General features: G+C 39.5%; 1 protein-coding gene across 1 annotated transcript; it reads left to right on the plus strand.

Moving 5' to 3' along the window:
• Positions 1–4,123: 4,123 nt before the first annotated feature.
• On the plus strand, positions 4,124–14,525 carry si:dkey-6n21.13 (P2Y purinoceptor 3). Its single transcript, XM_058625398.1, has 2 exons — positions 4,124–4,364; positions 9,266–14,525. The coding sequence occupies exon 2, from the start codon at positions 9,469–9,471 to the stop codon at positions 10,915–10,917; it is 1,449 nt and encodes a 482-aa protein (XP_058481381.1). The 5' UTR covers positions 4,124–4,364; positions 9,266–9,468; the 3' UTR covers positions 10,918–14,525.
• Positions 14,526–14,807: the final 282 nt, after the last annotated feature.

The following is a 14,807-nucleotide window of genomic DNA, read 5'->3' on the forward strand; positions in this document are numbered from 1 at the left end:
ACGTCAAAAAAAACAGCGTCCCTTTAAATTCCAGTAGAAAGGAAGTTATGAAAAGCTGCTAATTGAAACTGAACAATCTTTTTAGTGCTAGTGTAGTTATGTTCTTTTTTGTAAACATGCATGTTTTTAGGTGTATTTGTGTACAAGACATGTTGCACATCATTTTTTTTTTGTCTCATTATTGTCTCACTCATGTTAAGTCGGTGTGTAAGTCAGGTATCAAACAAAGCACCAGATATCGGTATTATATACATCAGGTATTATCCCTCATGGAAAAGCAGATACACAGCTGAGTAGATTTGAGTGTAGTCAAGCCAAGAAGTTCTAGAACTGTATAATTGAAAAGTGCCATGTGTCAATAGCTCATACATCCACTTTGCAAAAACTGAACTGTCCCTTAAAATAATCCACCGTTCCACAGGGAAACTTTACCCCATTTCAAATAAAAAGCCTTTCAACTGCTCATACACAACTCATCCAAGTAGAATGATATGAATAAAATAATGTTGCTGGCTGAATTTGTATGCGAACCACTGCAGGCTTTGCATTTATTTATTTTAATTGGAATTGCGGCTCTTATTCGTACACTGATATTTAGTACATCCGAGTATTTGGTATTTCAAATTAAGTGCCTTGACACAGCATCAAAAGCAGCAGCTGATCAGCTCAGCGTGACATGTCGCTGACAGCTATCATCGATGCTGTGGTCACGGACAATTAACTGGTTTACACTGATTTAAACTTGTGTGGGTCTGTAAACAGAAATAATGGGAATCATTTAATCTGACTAATGGGATTATTTTTTAAATTAGTTAATAATATGACACCCTATAGACAAATATAAGGTAAACACTTTCAGGCATGAATTTTAGTCTTGCATTAAAATTGTATTAGGAAAAATGGCGTGGTTAACAGATTGCACTGCAAATGGAAAATGTGTTTTGTTCTTGTTTTTTTTTTACATTTATCAGAATGATATCATTGTTCAGAAATGTACAGTGTGTCAAATTGAGCAACATTGAATGAAGTTTCATGTTGCAGATGAATATCCCTCACCAAACGTTTCCCTTTTAACTCAAAAGATGTTTAATTAGTCCGTTGTTGGCTACTGTAAAAACACCGGCGTCTAACAATGGTGGCCTCCATAGAGCTGACCCAGGAAAAAGGGCATTCATGTGTTTTTCCTCCACGATGAGCAGTAGGTTGTGCAAAATGTCATGTCAGAAGTCACAACGTGATAATGTAAGTACAGTTGTGTTTTTTTGTTACATCTATTATTAATATTATTAGTCATATATGCATCTTTCACTCACTGTTTGAAGGAGTGTTACCTTTACCTTCTGTGGAAGCTGGAGTGACGCTTCAGTCACATGATTTCTTAAGGTCTTATATTTGCTGAATCTAATTAAAACCACTTAGTCACATTTACCTTAAATTACCAACTTCTTCAAAAAAACTTTATGCGATATTCCAAGATGTTTTTTTTTTTTTTTTTAAATGTCTGTATCCATTCAGATTTCTCATTTTTATTATCCTTTTTAATTGTTTTACTTTTTGCACCAACAAGACGGAACATTAAAGCAGAACTATGCAGTATTTTTACACTAATTTAACAGCTTTAGAGTCATTGTGATGGTTAAATGTCTTGTGGGGAGATTAGGGGCTCATGTCTCCACTCCCCCGACTCTCTGAAAACCAGTCTTGCAAGATCAGGGCCGCTGACCTGGAGTCCTCAGAATCAGGTCTCGTGATGTCTCATGTCTCACGGGGAACATGAACTGCTTCACGGCACACACACACACACACACACATCCTAGCCAGGTACCTAGGATAGGGACATTTTAGACGTATATCATGGCAGAGCAGGCGAAAAAGAAGCAGAGAAAACCATTATTGGAGGAAGTGAGGAAGAGGAAACACGTGCCCTTATTTGATACGACCCCACCTAATGTTTCATGCACCCTGCATTGCTTGATAGACTACACAGAAGAAATGTTGAGTGGTGCCAATGTCATTTCCTGCAGTATTACATCAAATATTTAAAAAATAAGAATAACCGGTGGGTCCATCAAAACTAATAAATAATCACACAAAAACTGGTACAACACAAAGCTAGAACTGATTGAAGAAAAATACTAATTAAAAAAATACTACTATTCGTTCTACAACTATTTTGTACCACGTTATCCTCCACATGAGGGTCGCTGGGCCCCTGGTTCTAGGTTTTATAGCTATTTTGAAAAATTATTATTTTAAATATTTTAGAGTCATTCATTTTATATCAGATATATTTAAATATATATGATTTTTAGAATGTTTTTGCTGATAAAGGGTAAAACCAACACTTAGGTTTCAATGGGCAGGAAGTACTGTGATTCACAACTTTGAACTCTGGAGGGCGATGATTAACCTCTCGCTGTACAGCTTGCCTGGTTCTATTAGGAGAAGAAGAAGAAGGGGACCGTGGGTGTGGGACAGACCGTCTCATATTTCTCACACCCTCTGACTTCCACCTCCTTCACACTTGACTATTGAGACACAGCTATAGTGGCTCTGGGAATGCTGAGTAGGTGAAGGGTAGCAAGGGCAGGTGTTCTTTATTTTTCTAATACTCGTCTCTCTCCCGTTACATGCCTCACAAAAAAGGCGCCATCACTTTGTCGCTGTGTCGACGGTATTAGATGGGAGAGCGCACCTGTCGATAGCTGGCTCTCTGTCTATATCATGCATTATGTGACTGATGATTTACAAGGCTTTGGTTGGACAATGGCTGAAAATGCATTGAAGCAAAAAGTTGAAATGCAAATTTCAGGAGCAAGATGGTTAAATCTCTGTTTAAACGGCTCCGTGTTTTGTGAAGAGGTTAGCCGTAGCTCTCGATTTCCTGCCCTGGCCAACAATGCTGTGGGCATAAGGCATTAAAAGCCCCCATCATGTGAATTTCAACGGCAATTTCAAGTATTACAAGGGGATTCGCTTTATTGCCCTCGTTTACACAAGAGAAGCGACCGCTAGCAGCTTTTGAATATGTTCAACATGGCGTCCACTGGAGACCAGCTCCTTACTTTTTTCGGCTTCTCTTTGTGCCATGATGAACGTGAAAAACGAAAATAACGCTATCACTGCCTTGAACTTATAGCTGTTACCTGTTTAGTGCCTTAAAGCAACTCCTGATGTGAGAGTTCGTGAGACCTCCTGGTTCTAAGGACTCCGGGTCGGCAGCTAACAGAAGGTAGGGGGAGTGGGGACAGCCCCCAGTCTCCCCACAACAACATATCTAACCATCACAATGATTCCAAAGCTGTTAAATTACACTTCAAATCTTAAGTACATTCACATGCACAGTTTAATCCAACTAAGGCCTTAGTACGACTAAGACAGGCCATCTGAGAGTTTTCTTAGTCTGCGTATACCTGCAGAGGAGAAAACTGATTTATTTGCTGTCTGACTCCGCCTCCATAGGTGGCGCTGTATCTCTCTTTAAGCTAGTGCATATTGAATCAGTTTCCTGTTGATCTTTGCGTGGCGGAAAAGCAGCTAACGGCGAGATGGATCGTGCTGTTGTCTCTGTATGTTTCATCATAGCATTCACGCTAGCCGGCACGGGTGTGTTATTTGTTCTTTTCTAGCAACAATACTGCAGTTTATATGTCGTCTCCTTCCATTTCCGGGTTAAAGAGCGGGGAAGACATTTTGGCGCAAGCTCAGAACGCCAAGTCCGACTCCAGTCCGACTAAGCGTACATGCAGGAGTAATCAGACTATGCATAGCATTATCTAGGTATGTTAGACCATCTAAGACCAGCTTGATTTTGGCCAGACTAATGTGTTTACATGACATTAAGAAAATTATTGTCTTAGTTCAACTTAGACAATAAGTGTACATAAGTATGTAACGGCACTGACTGGCTGAATCAGTTCATCTGCTTGGGTCAGTCAGCCTTGATTAGCTTAGCTCAGCAGCTGACACACACACACACACACACACACACACATGCAAGCAGACAGGTGAAGCGGGAAGAACAATTGGATGACACTGAGGGACAGAGGGAGGGACTGAATTACCATAGAAACTGGTCTAACTGTTCAAAGAAGCAGGCAGAAAAAAGGGTGAAAGCTGAAGAGGTCCAACTGTCAAGGTCACTGCCTCACACGGCGTCAAACTCTGACTACTAATCACAGCTCAGGTGCGTTGGACTGTTTTATATCAGCAGGAAAAAAACGTTAGTGCGATAGCCGACATAGAGCTTTAAAGCCTTTTCGGAGGTTTATTTTTTATTTCTTTTTTTGTATTTCCTTGTGGTTATTCCAATGGGTGACTGATGGAACAGGCGCCATATGGAGTAAAAGTCAGCTCTGGCACAGGTAAGCTCTCCCTGTCTGACAGCAGATTGCAGTGATGTAGGTATTTATGAGTTGCATGCAGTTCCATTTACACAAACACTGAGCTGCTGCTGCTGCTGCTGCTGCAGTCTGAGGACCACACAGAGGTTATTTTTAGTCCACAGCGGATCATTTTTAAACATGCCGATCAAGAACTGGTTTCATAATTGTCTTTAAACAGTAATCTTAATTCATGAGACTGAATATAAATTCTGTGGCAGATCATATACACCTGGGTTGGAGTTTGTGGAGTGTGTGCGGTTTCTCAGAAGCAATTTGCTGCTCCTGGAAAAACTAACACTGCTGCTTTAGCCTCTGTTTTAGAAAGGAAAAACAAATCTGCACTCTTTATCAAAATGTCACAATGTGAAAGAGACATTCTTATGGTCCTTCAGATTGATAAGTTTTTTTTTTAGTCTCAATAGTGTCAGGCCTTAAAAGTTATAATTCAAATGTGTTTTTTTTAATTTTTTTTTTATCCAAAATATATATATATATATATATATATATATATATATATACAAATTTAAAAAGAGGAAAATGTGGTTTTATCTTAAAGGAAAGTCTCAGTGAAGAATGTAACAATGATATTTAAGATATATTTAAGGTTTTTTAGTTGAGTGTTTTTTGGATTGACACTGTGAGCTTATCCTGCACCTAATATCAGCAACAGTAACATTCTTATTTTTTTAAATAGTCTTGAATCAAAATCCACATTCTGCAGTGGATGGAGTTGCCACTGGACCCTGAACTACACATCATGTACCCTCTGTCATAGTACTTTTCTGAATACATGTATGTATTCAAAAATGCATATACAGTACATATATATATACATGTACTGTATATGCATTTTTGAATACATACTTCTCACTGTGTCAGACTGAACCTGATGTTTTAAGATGTTTCTCTTCTAAATGTACGTTTGTCTTAGCAAATGTTGCCATTTATTTCTGTATTAAGAGCAATCTAATTTAAACAGACTTCTATATAAGTAAACATCAGGTCCTGACAACTCCCCAAGTAGGTTTCACTTGTTAAATGTCATGTCTGTATATATAAACATTATTACCCACACAGATTTCTGACTGATTTTGCTATGACAACAGAGTGAAAGGGTGAAGGGAAAGATTGTTTGTGCATTTACATGTATTCAAAAACAACTCAAAGTCGGGTGCAATAGTGACAATGTAATTATAATATGGTATAAAACCTAGATCAAAAATCCAAAAATCAAGAATAGTCAGCAACTAAAATGTGTCATTTAAAGGTTTTACTAAATGACCTGATGCAAATGATTGTCTGAATGTTTCATTACATCAAAGAGAGGTTGTCTGATTAACCATTAACATGTGAATCAGTTCCACACCGGGGAGCTGCTCTAAAAGGGTATTCTTGGTTTGAACTGCATGTTTTGAACAAATCCATTACACATTCCAAATGCTGAGGGAAAACGGAAGTAACCTCTTGGGTTTAATGGTGCGTTCCATTTGTAGTTGGAACTCGGAGTTTCCAAGGTCAGGGGGTGTTCCTTACTCGGGAACTCTTCCCCCTGAACTTGGATTTCCAACTTGGAATCTCAGATTCAAGATGGCTGCCACTAAACAAAGAAATAAATAGCACTTTTGTCATATTAGTTTTGCAAAAAGTCAGCCGTACTGTTTAATTTTTAACCGTACTGTTTAATTTAAAAATTAAACAGTACGGCTGAATTTTCATTTCCACTTTTGTTAAACTTGGCATTTTATGGAGCAACAAATATTTTATTGATCGAGAAAATAATCACCAGATTAATCGATTATGAAAATAATCGTTTGTCGCAGCCGTCATATCATGATGTAAGTGTAACAGAACAGAAATATTTAATTTAATATTTAATTACAGTATTTGTATTTATTCACAACAAAACATATGTCACGGTATCATAAATTCATACTGTCCTCCCTAAATCTGGATATATGACCACCCGACCATCGACTATCGACTATAATACTATCGTAAAAGTGTTCACAAGTGAATTGACTATATGCACAGTCACTTCCTGATTTTCAATATGAAGCCCCCCCCCCAACTGTTTCTTTTAAGCTGTCAGCCAAGATGCGTGTGATGTGTTCTACGGTCAGTGGCTACAGAAATGACCAAGAATATTCAGCGATGAATTATATAATATGTCGGAGGCTGTGCACAGAGGAATGCAGCAGTGTTCTGGTGTTGTCCCATCACCACGCCTTCTTTCATTTTAGGCCATGTTGACTTCCTCGGGGGGCGAACTACTAAAACTAAAACTACTGAAAGACAATGTAAAACATGTTTGATCAATATCATAAGGTTTAATTGCCATGGTTACCTTAAAAAGTCCAAGCTTCCCCCCTACTACTGACCGAAGTTAAGGCGCGTGTAAGTGTCACTCATGCATATAGTCAGTGCCACTGCTCAAGAACCTTAAGCCTTCAGCTGTGACAGGATAGATGTTTATTGTCCCTGCCCCTCAGTCAGGGACACTCATCTTTTCAGATGAACAAACATTTCTGTTCACAAAGACCAAACAAAAGAAGAATAGTAACATCAACAGCTTTAAGCTTTTTTGGGTGACCCTGAAATGTTCTCTCTGAGAGCGAGCCTGCTGGCCTCTTGCAGGACAGTGAGGACAGTGAGGACAGTGAGCTGTGACTGAAACTTACACACCTCATCCATCGCTTTGACCATGTTGATGCACACTTGGTCAGGTTTAGGAAAATATCATGTTTTTTTTCCTTTATAATGTGACAGCATAAAATTCCAATGTTTGGTGCTGAAACTACTCACCACCACATCGCCTCCTCTTCCTCTGTGTTCACTGTTGGAGATGCATCAAAACAAACAAATATGTTGAGAGTACTTATGAAACTGAGCTAAGAATGTAGATGTATGTATTCACACACACACACACACACACACACACACACACAGTGGGGACACTCATACACACAATACATTCCCTCGCCCCTAACCTTAACCATCATAACAAAAATGCGTAATACTAACCCTTAACCTAAATCCAAGTCTAATCCTAACTGCAAAACCATGTCTTAACCCATAAAAGGCTTTAAGGTTTAAGGTGTGACAGTATGTAAGGACCAGCAGAAGTATATTTAATTTCTGTAATGTATACATTTCCTGTATGTTGAATAACACATGGACATAACATATAACATAAAAGAGAATCCTGTTTCTTTTGTATTCATTCATTTGTTGTGTATGACAGTTGTATGTGTCTGCTGTTGTAATCTGTGACTGTTGTCTTAGCCAGGTTACTTTTGGAATAGAATATCAATGAGGCCTTTTACCTGGTTAAATAAAGGATATACATATACACACACATACACGCACATGAATTATGTTACTGCTGCAAGTCTCACCTTGCACAGCTCCAGTATATTTGTGTGTTACTGTTAATATGTCATGTTACTTGTTGACACATGACCCCTATTTACTTAAACTCTATTGCTGGTAAAGACCTGCAGATGGCTCACTTAATACACACTGCTGCACCTGTCTGTGTGTTGAGCTGAACATGCAGCAGCACGGCTGATGGTGACCTTTTCAACTAAGAGTCAATTCTGCTTTTCTGAAAACTGTGCACTGACCATATACCTTCTTCTTCTTCTTCTTCTCCTTCTTCTTCTTCTTCATCGCATGATCAGAGTAGGTTTTCTGATTGTAAAGACTACAGACTGACAGTCTACAGTCACTAATGTAAAGAGCAAGACCTGATGTTATAGAGTGATGAAGACACCCAGGCAAGTTTAGTTACTTATTGCTGAGCTAATGGGGTGAGAAGACACTGAATCAGCAGCATACTCTTGTACACAGGAAGGCAAACAAGCACTAAGAATCAGTAGCGTAACAACAGGAGGTCAAACAAATTGTGCAATGGCCATAGTCAACATCCTGGAGGGAGGTGGGGTAGTGGGAAATACTACCCTTTCACTTTACACACCCCCCCAGAATGATCTCCAGTCCAGTTGGGTTTGTCCATGATTTGACAACATGGGTTTGTCTATGTTTGACAGCATGGGCTTCCCATGTGGGCCCATGTTACTGAAACCATATGGAACCTGCATAGTTCACCCACTTCATGCCCATGCCCACTTTGTACCCAGTCATTAGCTCAGTGGTAGAGTGAGTTGTTTTTCTACTGAAGGGTTGTGGGTACAAAGATGCTGGTTCTGGTTATTAGTTCTATTAGAAGCAGTAGAAGTGGTACCTTTGATGTAAATGGATGAAATTAGGGTTATCATAACATTTCTTGTATGGATTCATTTAGATATAGGCAATGTGAGTAACCTGTGGTCAGGTATAAGCCTGGGTCATAATTTCCACATCCTGTGTATGCAGCATGTCACTATACAAGGTCACTGGTTCAAATCCCAGTTTGACCGAGGATCTTTCTGTATGGAGTTTAATGTTGTGGGCGTGGGTTCACTCCAGGTTCTCTGGTTTCTTCCCAAAGCCCCAATCATGCAGAGGTAAATTGGACGCTCTAAATTGACCATAGATGTGAATGTGACAGGGACTGTGTCACAAGCTCTCAATTAAAGCACCGTTTTGTCCTTATAATACTCAAAGATTTTGCCATGAAGTGTTCTCCAACTAGGGACTTCTCTCTCACTTGCAATGTTAATCACCTCCACCTCCAGATGAGAATTGTACCTTAAGTAATTTAGTGAGTCCCAGGTGAATGGAACAAGCTGAAATAAAATCTGAATCATTATAACCAATGAAAGTCATCAACTGGTAATTTTGTACAATGCAGCCAGTAAAATACTATTGATTGCAATGACAACCTGAAAATCTGTGATCATCTTACCTGGCAGATAACTAATTTGTCTCTTTATCTTCAGGTCAACATCCAGTCATGGCATCAAGGATCATCCAGTCATGGATCTGAAGACATCTGAAAATCTACAGTGAAGGATCACACAATTCGACGCTAAATAGCACAGAGTGTAAGGATGAGAGAGAAGACATCTGTCGGCGTCCCAAACGTACAAGCCAGAGCCATATTCAAATTCTTCCTCATGTGAAAATCACCTCAAACCTCAGGATGTCAACCAGTGCTGGGGATTTGCCCAACATCAGTGTCTCACTTCTCCATGACATGTTCAATTCCTCCTCACAATCTTCCACTCCCTCCACCACACCTCCATCTTGCAGCATCGATGAGTCCTACAAGTACATCTTCCTCCCCATCTGTTACTCTTTCACGTTCATCTTCAGCATCCTACTCAACTCTGTTGTCCTCTACCGTTCCTTCCGCCAGACCAAGCGCTGGAACGCCTCTCTGATCTACATGGTTAACCTGGCCTCTACAGACTTCATGTATGGCCTGTCGCTGCCGTTCCTAGTGGCCAGTTACATCATGCGTGACCGTTGGATCTTTGGGGACTTCATGTGTCGCCTAGTCCGGTTCCTCTTCTACTTCAACCTCTACTGCTCTATCTTTTTCCTCACCTGCATCTCTGTCCACAGGTACCTTGGTATCTGCCACCCGATGAAAGTCATCTCGCTGGAGACTAAGAAGGCCGTCAAGTGCACTTGTGTCCTGGTTTGGATTGTGGTTTTTGCTCTGACCTGCCCCATTTTCCGGTTTGCTCAGACTGGTCATGTGACAAGACTGGGAGGAGTTGGCGCCACTGTAAATAATAGTGACAACCCAAGCTACGAGATGTCCCTGATTAATGGTAATGGAAGCCATGGTCATTTAGGAGGTATCATTGAGGAGTACCAGAACTGTTGGGATGATGCCATAGATAAGGAGTTTGCTGATTACGTGCCCTATGGCATCATACTCCATTTGCTGGGCTTTTTTGTGCCTTTTTCCATAATTGCTTGGTGTTACTCTCATGTCGTTCTGACTATATTTAGAACGCTGCACTCACGGCCCTCATCTCACAGAGGTCCGAGAGGGGGTGGACATGAGGGATTGGAGAAAAGGGAGAAAGCAAGCTCTGCAATTTTTGGGAAAGAAAGAAAAGGAAGCAATGGGATAGCAAGAGCAGTGAGAAGAGATGAAGGGATATCCATTTTCCTTGGTGCCCGCTCCCCATATGCCAACCGCAGACGCAAATCCATCAAGACCATTATCACCATCACCTTCCTCTTTGCTCTGTGTTTCCTCCCCTTTCATGTCACCAGAACCATATTCCTTCTGTTGAAAGTGACAAAGAGAGTCCCCTGTCAAACCATGACCATGGTCTCCATGTGCTACAAGATTACAAGGCCTTTGGCGTCATTCAACGCATGGCTCAACGCCCTCCTTTACTTTCTCACTAAAGACAAAGGGGGAGCCCACTGCTGCCAGACTGTGGACAGCAACACACAACAACAACATGGCGGCCTTCTGCTGCCACTGAGGATGATGGGAAAAGGAGAGGATGCAGAGGATGGAGGGAGAGAAGATGGGGTGGACAATAGGGAGAAAAAAGCATTGCACAACAGTCCGTCATACACAAACAGAGCAAAAGTCAGATATATAGTTGATATAGAAAAGTGACAAAACAGAAGGAATTGTGGGTGAACTAACAGATGCCTTTTACTGGAAAAGAAAGTATAATATAATGTATAATATGAGCATTGTAGCAGAGATTACAAGAGATAGTTGTGTTTTTTTGAAGTGTGGTTGTATGAGGGATTGGCACATAATCCGTGCTGACTTTGCCATCACTGCTGCTGGAAACCAGTCTGAGACACATTTCTCTCTCACTAAAACATAGCTCATAGCAGGTACACAATATCAGATTTTTGCCACTTAACTAAAGACTCACCAAACAAAAGGTGACCACAGCCATGGAAAAACCAGAAACAAGTAGGCTGAGGGGCATTTTGAGTTATTTACAGATTATGAATGTGTGATTTCTACGCTTTTCATCAATGTCTAACACTAAATATTTGAAGAAGATGTGGCCATTTGAATGAAGGCTCTCTTCAAACTACTTTAGGGAGAATTTTAGCTTCAAATACCTTCTGGGAGTCAAGAGACAGAATCATCACATTTACATAGCCCAACCCGCTCCTGGTCTAACTGTCAGTGAAGCCACGCCTCTCTGTATGTGCTACTTCTCATCACAGAAACAGGAGCACATATACTATTTTGTGAGCTACACTGCTACACAGAACAATACATAAAACAATATTAAAAATACTTAAGAGTTAGAAGGATCAAAGATACATATACATTTCTAATATCAAATAAAATAAAACACATCCAAGTGGCTCTGTATTGGTGTGGATGGTTCAGTCTGTTACTGAATGAGCTGAATGATGATGATGTGCTAAATAGAGTGTTATAGGTGTTATATAGTGTTATAGAGAGTTGCTAAATCATTAGCATCACAGTTAATACTTCATACACAAAGCTGTGTTATTCACACATTGTTCAAGCACATCAGCAGAGCTGCTGCTCTGTATACCTCTGACCAAGTATGCTTAGCAGCGGCCCTGCACATCAGGTTGGTTTGTTATTCATATTAATCGCAGATGCTCACATGCTCCCATTACAGCTTATAATACGATCATCTGATCAACACAAGTTTTGATGTGCGTAACATTTGCACTTTAAAACAAAAATACTGAGCTATAGCTAATAACAATGTAGCCACATAACGTTCTGAAACGCAGAGTGCATCATTAAAAGACAGCATCCAGCATGAAAAAACATTTACTAACGTAACATAGATTAACGACGTTAATGAAAACTCACCCCATAAGAAGATAGAAGGTTAATAAGAGGTTCGGGGTGCTTTACTTTCATTGCTGGTGTCATGTCGTCATCTCAGAAGTAACTACTGTTACTTAATACTCTTAAAGGGTTAAAGTTATAAAACTTAATACAATACTTACTGTTAATTAACTACTGTTCACCTCAAGGTGTCCAGTTATTCTCATGTCCTGCCACCCACTGCCACCTATCGCCATTCACTGCGATTAAACAACCGTAATTCAAATACAAAGTTTATCTGAAACTTCAATTTGCATAATTTACTCCTCAGACCAATGTCCATGGAGAAAATCTACAATTTTACATGACAACAGTGTTGCATTTGTCAATCAGTTCAAATCTGTTAACTTTAAAATCCTTCATTCAGGTTTATGTGAGTGACACAAACTTCATGGAAGTCAAATGAGGCAGCAGGAGACCAGCAGCTCCTGTGTACCCTACAAGCTCAAAACTATGATTATATTTATATGCACTTTGGTGTGGGAGAGTGAGCAATCGACAAACTTCAGCTTCCACACAAAAAGGCGCTGTCTAATGGGGAGATAGAGTGTAGATGTAGAAGTAGATTGTATTGGGTGAGCCTTCTGCTGATGGCTAAAGTAATCTGTGCATTTGTTTGTCAGACTGGTTCCTGGCAATGGCAGCACTGAATATATGTCAGGAGGTGCAGGTGTGCAGGTATGCTGCTAGTCATATTTTGAAAGTTAGCTTGTGCAACATGACTGAAAATGTGATGTAATCATGTCGATTTTTTGTTTTTGTTGTACATGTTGTATATACATAATGTGTTACATATTTAAAATGCTGCACTTCTGTTTAAAGTAACACAATGTAGGATTTGCTCTCGGGCTTCCCCACAATTGTTAAATGGTCTTGTTTGTTACAACTGTCATGTCAACGATACCGGTGAACTCTGAAGCAGGACTGTACAAACAACCATGTGTTTAGACCAGCTACATTAGCCTTTGTTTTAGCATTAGCATATAGCAATTTTGCTTTATTTTTCAAGATGTTACAAATGAAAACAAACCAACAGCGATTGCTCACATGGATTTATCAGCACACTTTTTAGCTGTCTTCAGACATGTTCTGAAGTCCTTACATATTCATGAAGTTGAGTGTAACGGTCAGCAGAAGTAGCTGGAAACTTCCTTTGCCACCTCCCTAGTCATATCTTAAATATTAAACTTTTAATGAGCACATGTGAGAACACAGGAGGAAAAACTCTGTATAATTCACAGCCAGTGAATTAGTTGGTGAGTGTCCAAGATGTGTCTGACCAAGAGAATTGCTGTACAATGTGCGATCACAGGTTTCTGAACATTTAATGTATGATCTGTCACCATCTGTACAGACACAGCCTTACTGATGAATACAGGAGAAAGCAATGCCGTACAAAAAAGACATTTTGAAATTCTTCTCACTGCATTATGTCACATGGTTTTCCGAATTGATTAACTGTCCACAGACATTGTTTGAGTTTAGAAATATCACCAAATTGTGCTTTATAATGTACTTAGCATTTGTTGACAGATCAGTAAGTGTAAGCTTATTTCTAATTAGCTGGATGATTATTATTGGTGATTATTTTTAGTGTATGTGCAGTAATGTGGACACCTTTTGTTCTTGAATTGTACTCATATCTTAAACTTTGTCCCCGCACTGTGGGTTCTTGGCCATTATTTGTTTTTTATAATTACTTTCCTGCTCTGTTTTTCTTTCTTTACTGATACATGGTTGTGTGACAGGGAAATTCTTCTCATGAACCCTGCATTTTTTATTTTATTTTAGGTTTTGCATTGTACATGTTATAAAGTTACAGAGTTTGATGAATGTCATGTTGTCTTCATTATAATGATAAACTGGTGACTCATTGTCTGCATGACAAATGTGTACAAACCTTGGATTAAAGGGATAGTTGAGATATGGTTGTATGAGATACTGACACTCATGCAGCATTTCATTTACATCGGAAGACGGAGCTGGGAGTGTTCCAGAGTAGCAGAGAAGTCAGAAAACCCATGGATGCAAACGTATTCCAGGCTAGCCATTATTGTTAGCCACTGTTAGAAATGCCAGTCGATTACAACCCCCACACCAACAGCGTAGCAACATGTCTATGGATAAAAATTAAATAGTATGTGCGACTGATTTACTGTGAAACAAATACAAAAAATAATACAATAAAGTGCTATGAATGGCAAAAGAAGCAGCTTTGGCAGTGAGGTTCATGGCTGGTGAGGCACTGACTCATTCAGTCAGATTTACAAATAATTTAACCCTAAAAAGTTGCTTATTCACTATTAAATTGGCAGCATGCACATTGACTACTGGTTTTGTTTCGTATCTCATCAGCACAACAAAAGGATAAGAAGAAGAAGAAAAAAAAATGTAGTTTTTAAATATTGGATTGATTTTTTTCTTTGATCTGATCCCTTTTTTTGTATATTTAAAACTGACATTTATGGACTGGCGAACCGTCAAGGGTGTATCCAGCCTTTCACCCTATGTCAGCTGAGACTGGCACAGCAACCCCCGCGACCCTCCAGTGGAGGATAAAGCGGTAAATAATGGATGGATGGATGAAATTTATGGTCTTACCTTTATTTTTAAATAAAGTCCATGTGCCTATCCTTTGCCGCAAAACTCTTGGTCACTTTCTTGTA

The sequence above is a fragment of the Solea solea genome, chromosome 3, assembly GCF_958295425.1.
Source record: "Solea solea chromosome 3, fSolSol10.1, whole genome shotgun sequence".
Lineage (NCBI taxonomy): Eukaryota > Metazoa > Chordata > Actinopteri > Pleuronectiformes > Soleidae > Solea > Solea solea.

Excerpts from the sequence above, each read along its gene's own strand:
- si:dkey-6n21.13 (XM_058625398.1), top strand. The coding sequence starts at position 9,469 with ATGTCAACCAGTGCTGGGGATTTGCCCAACATCAGTGTCTCACTTCTC.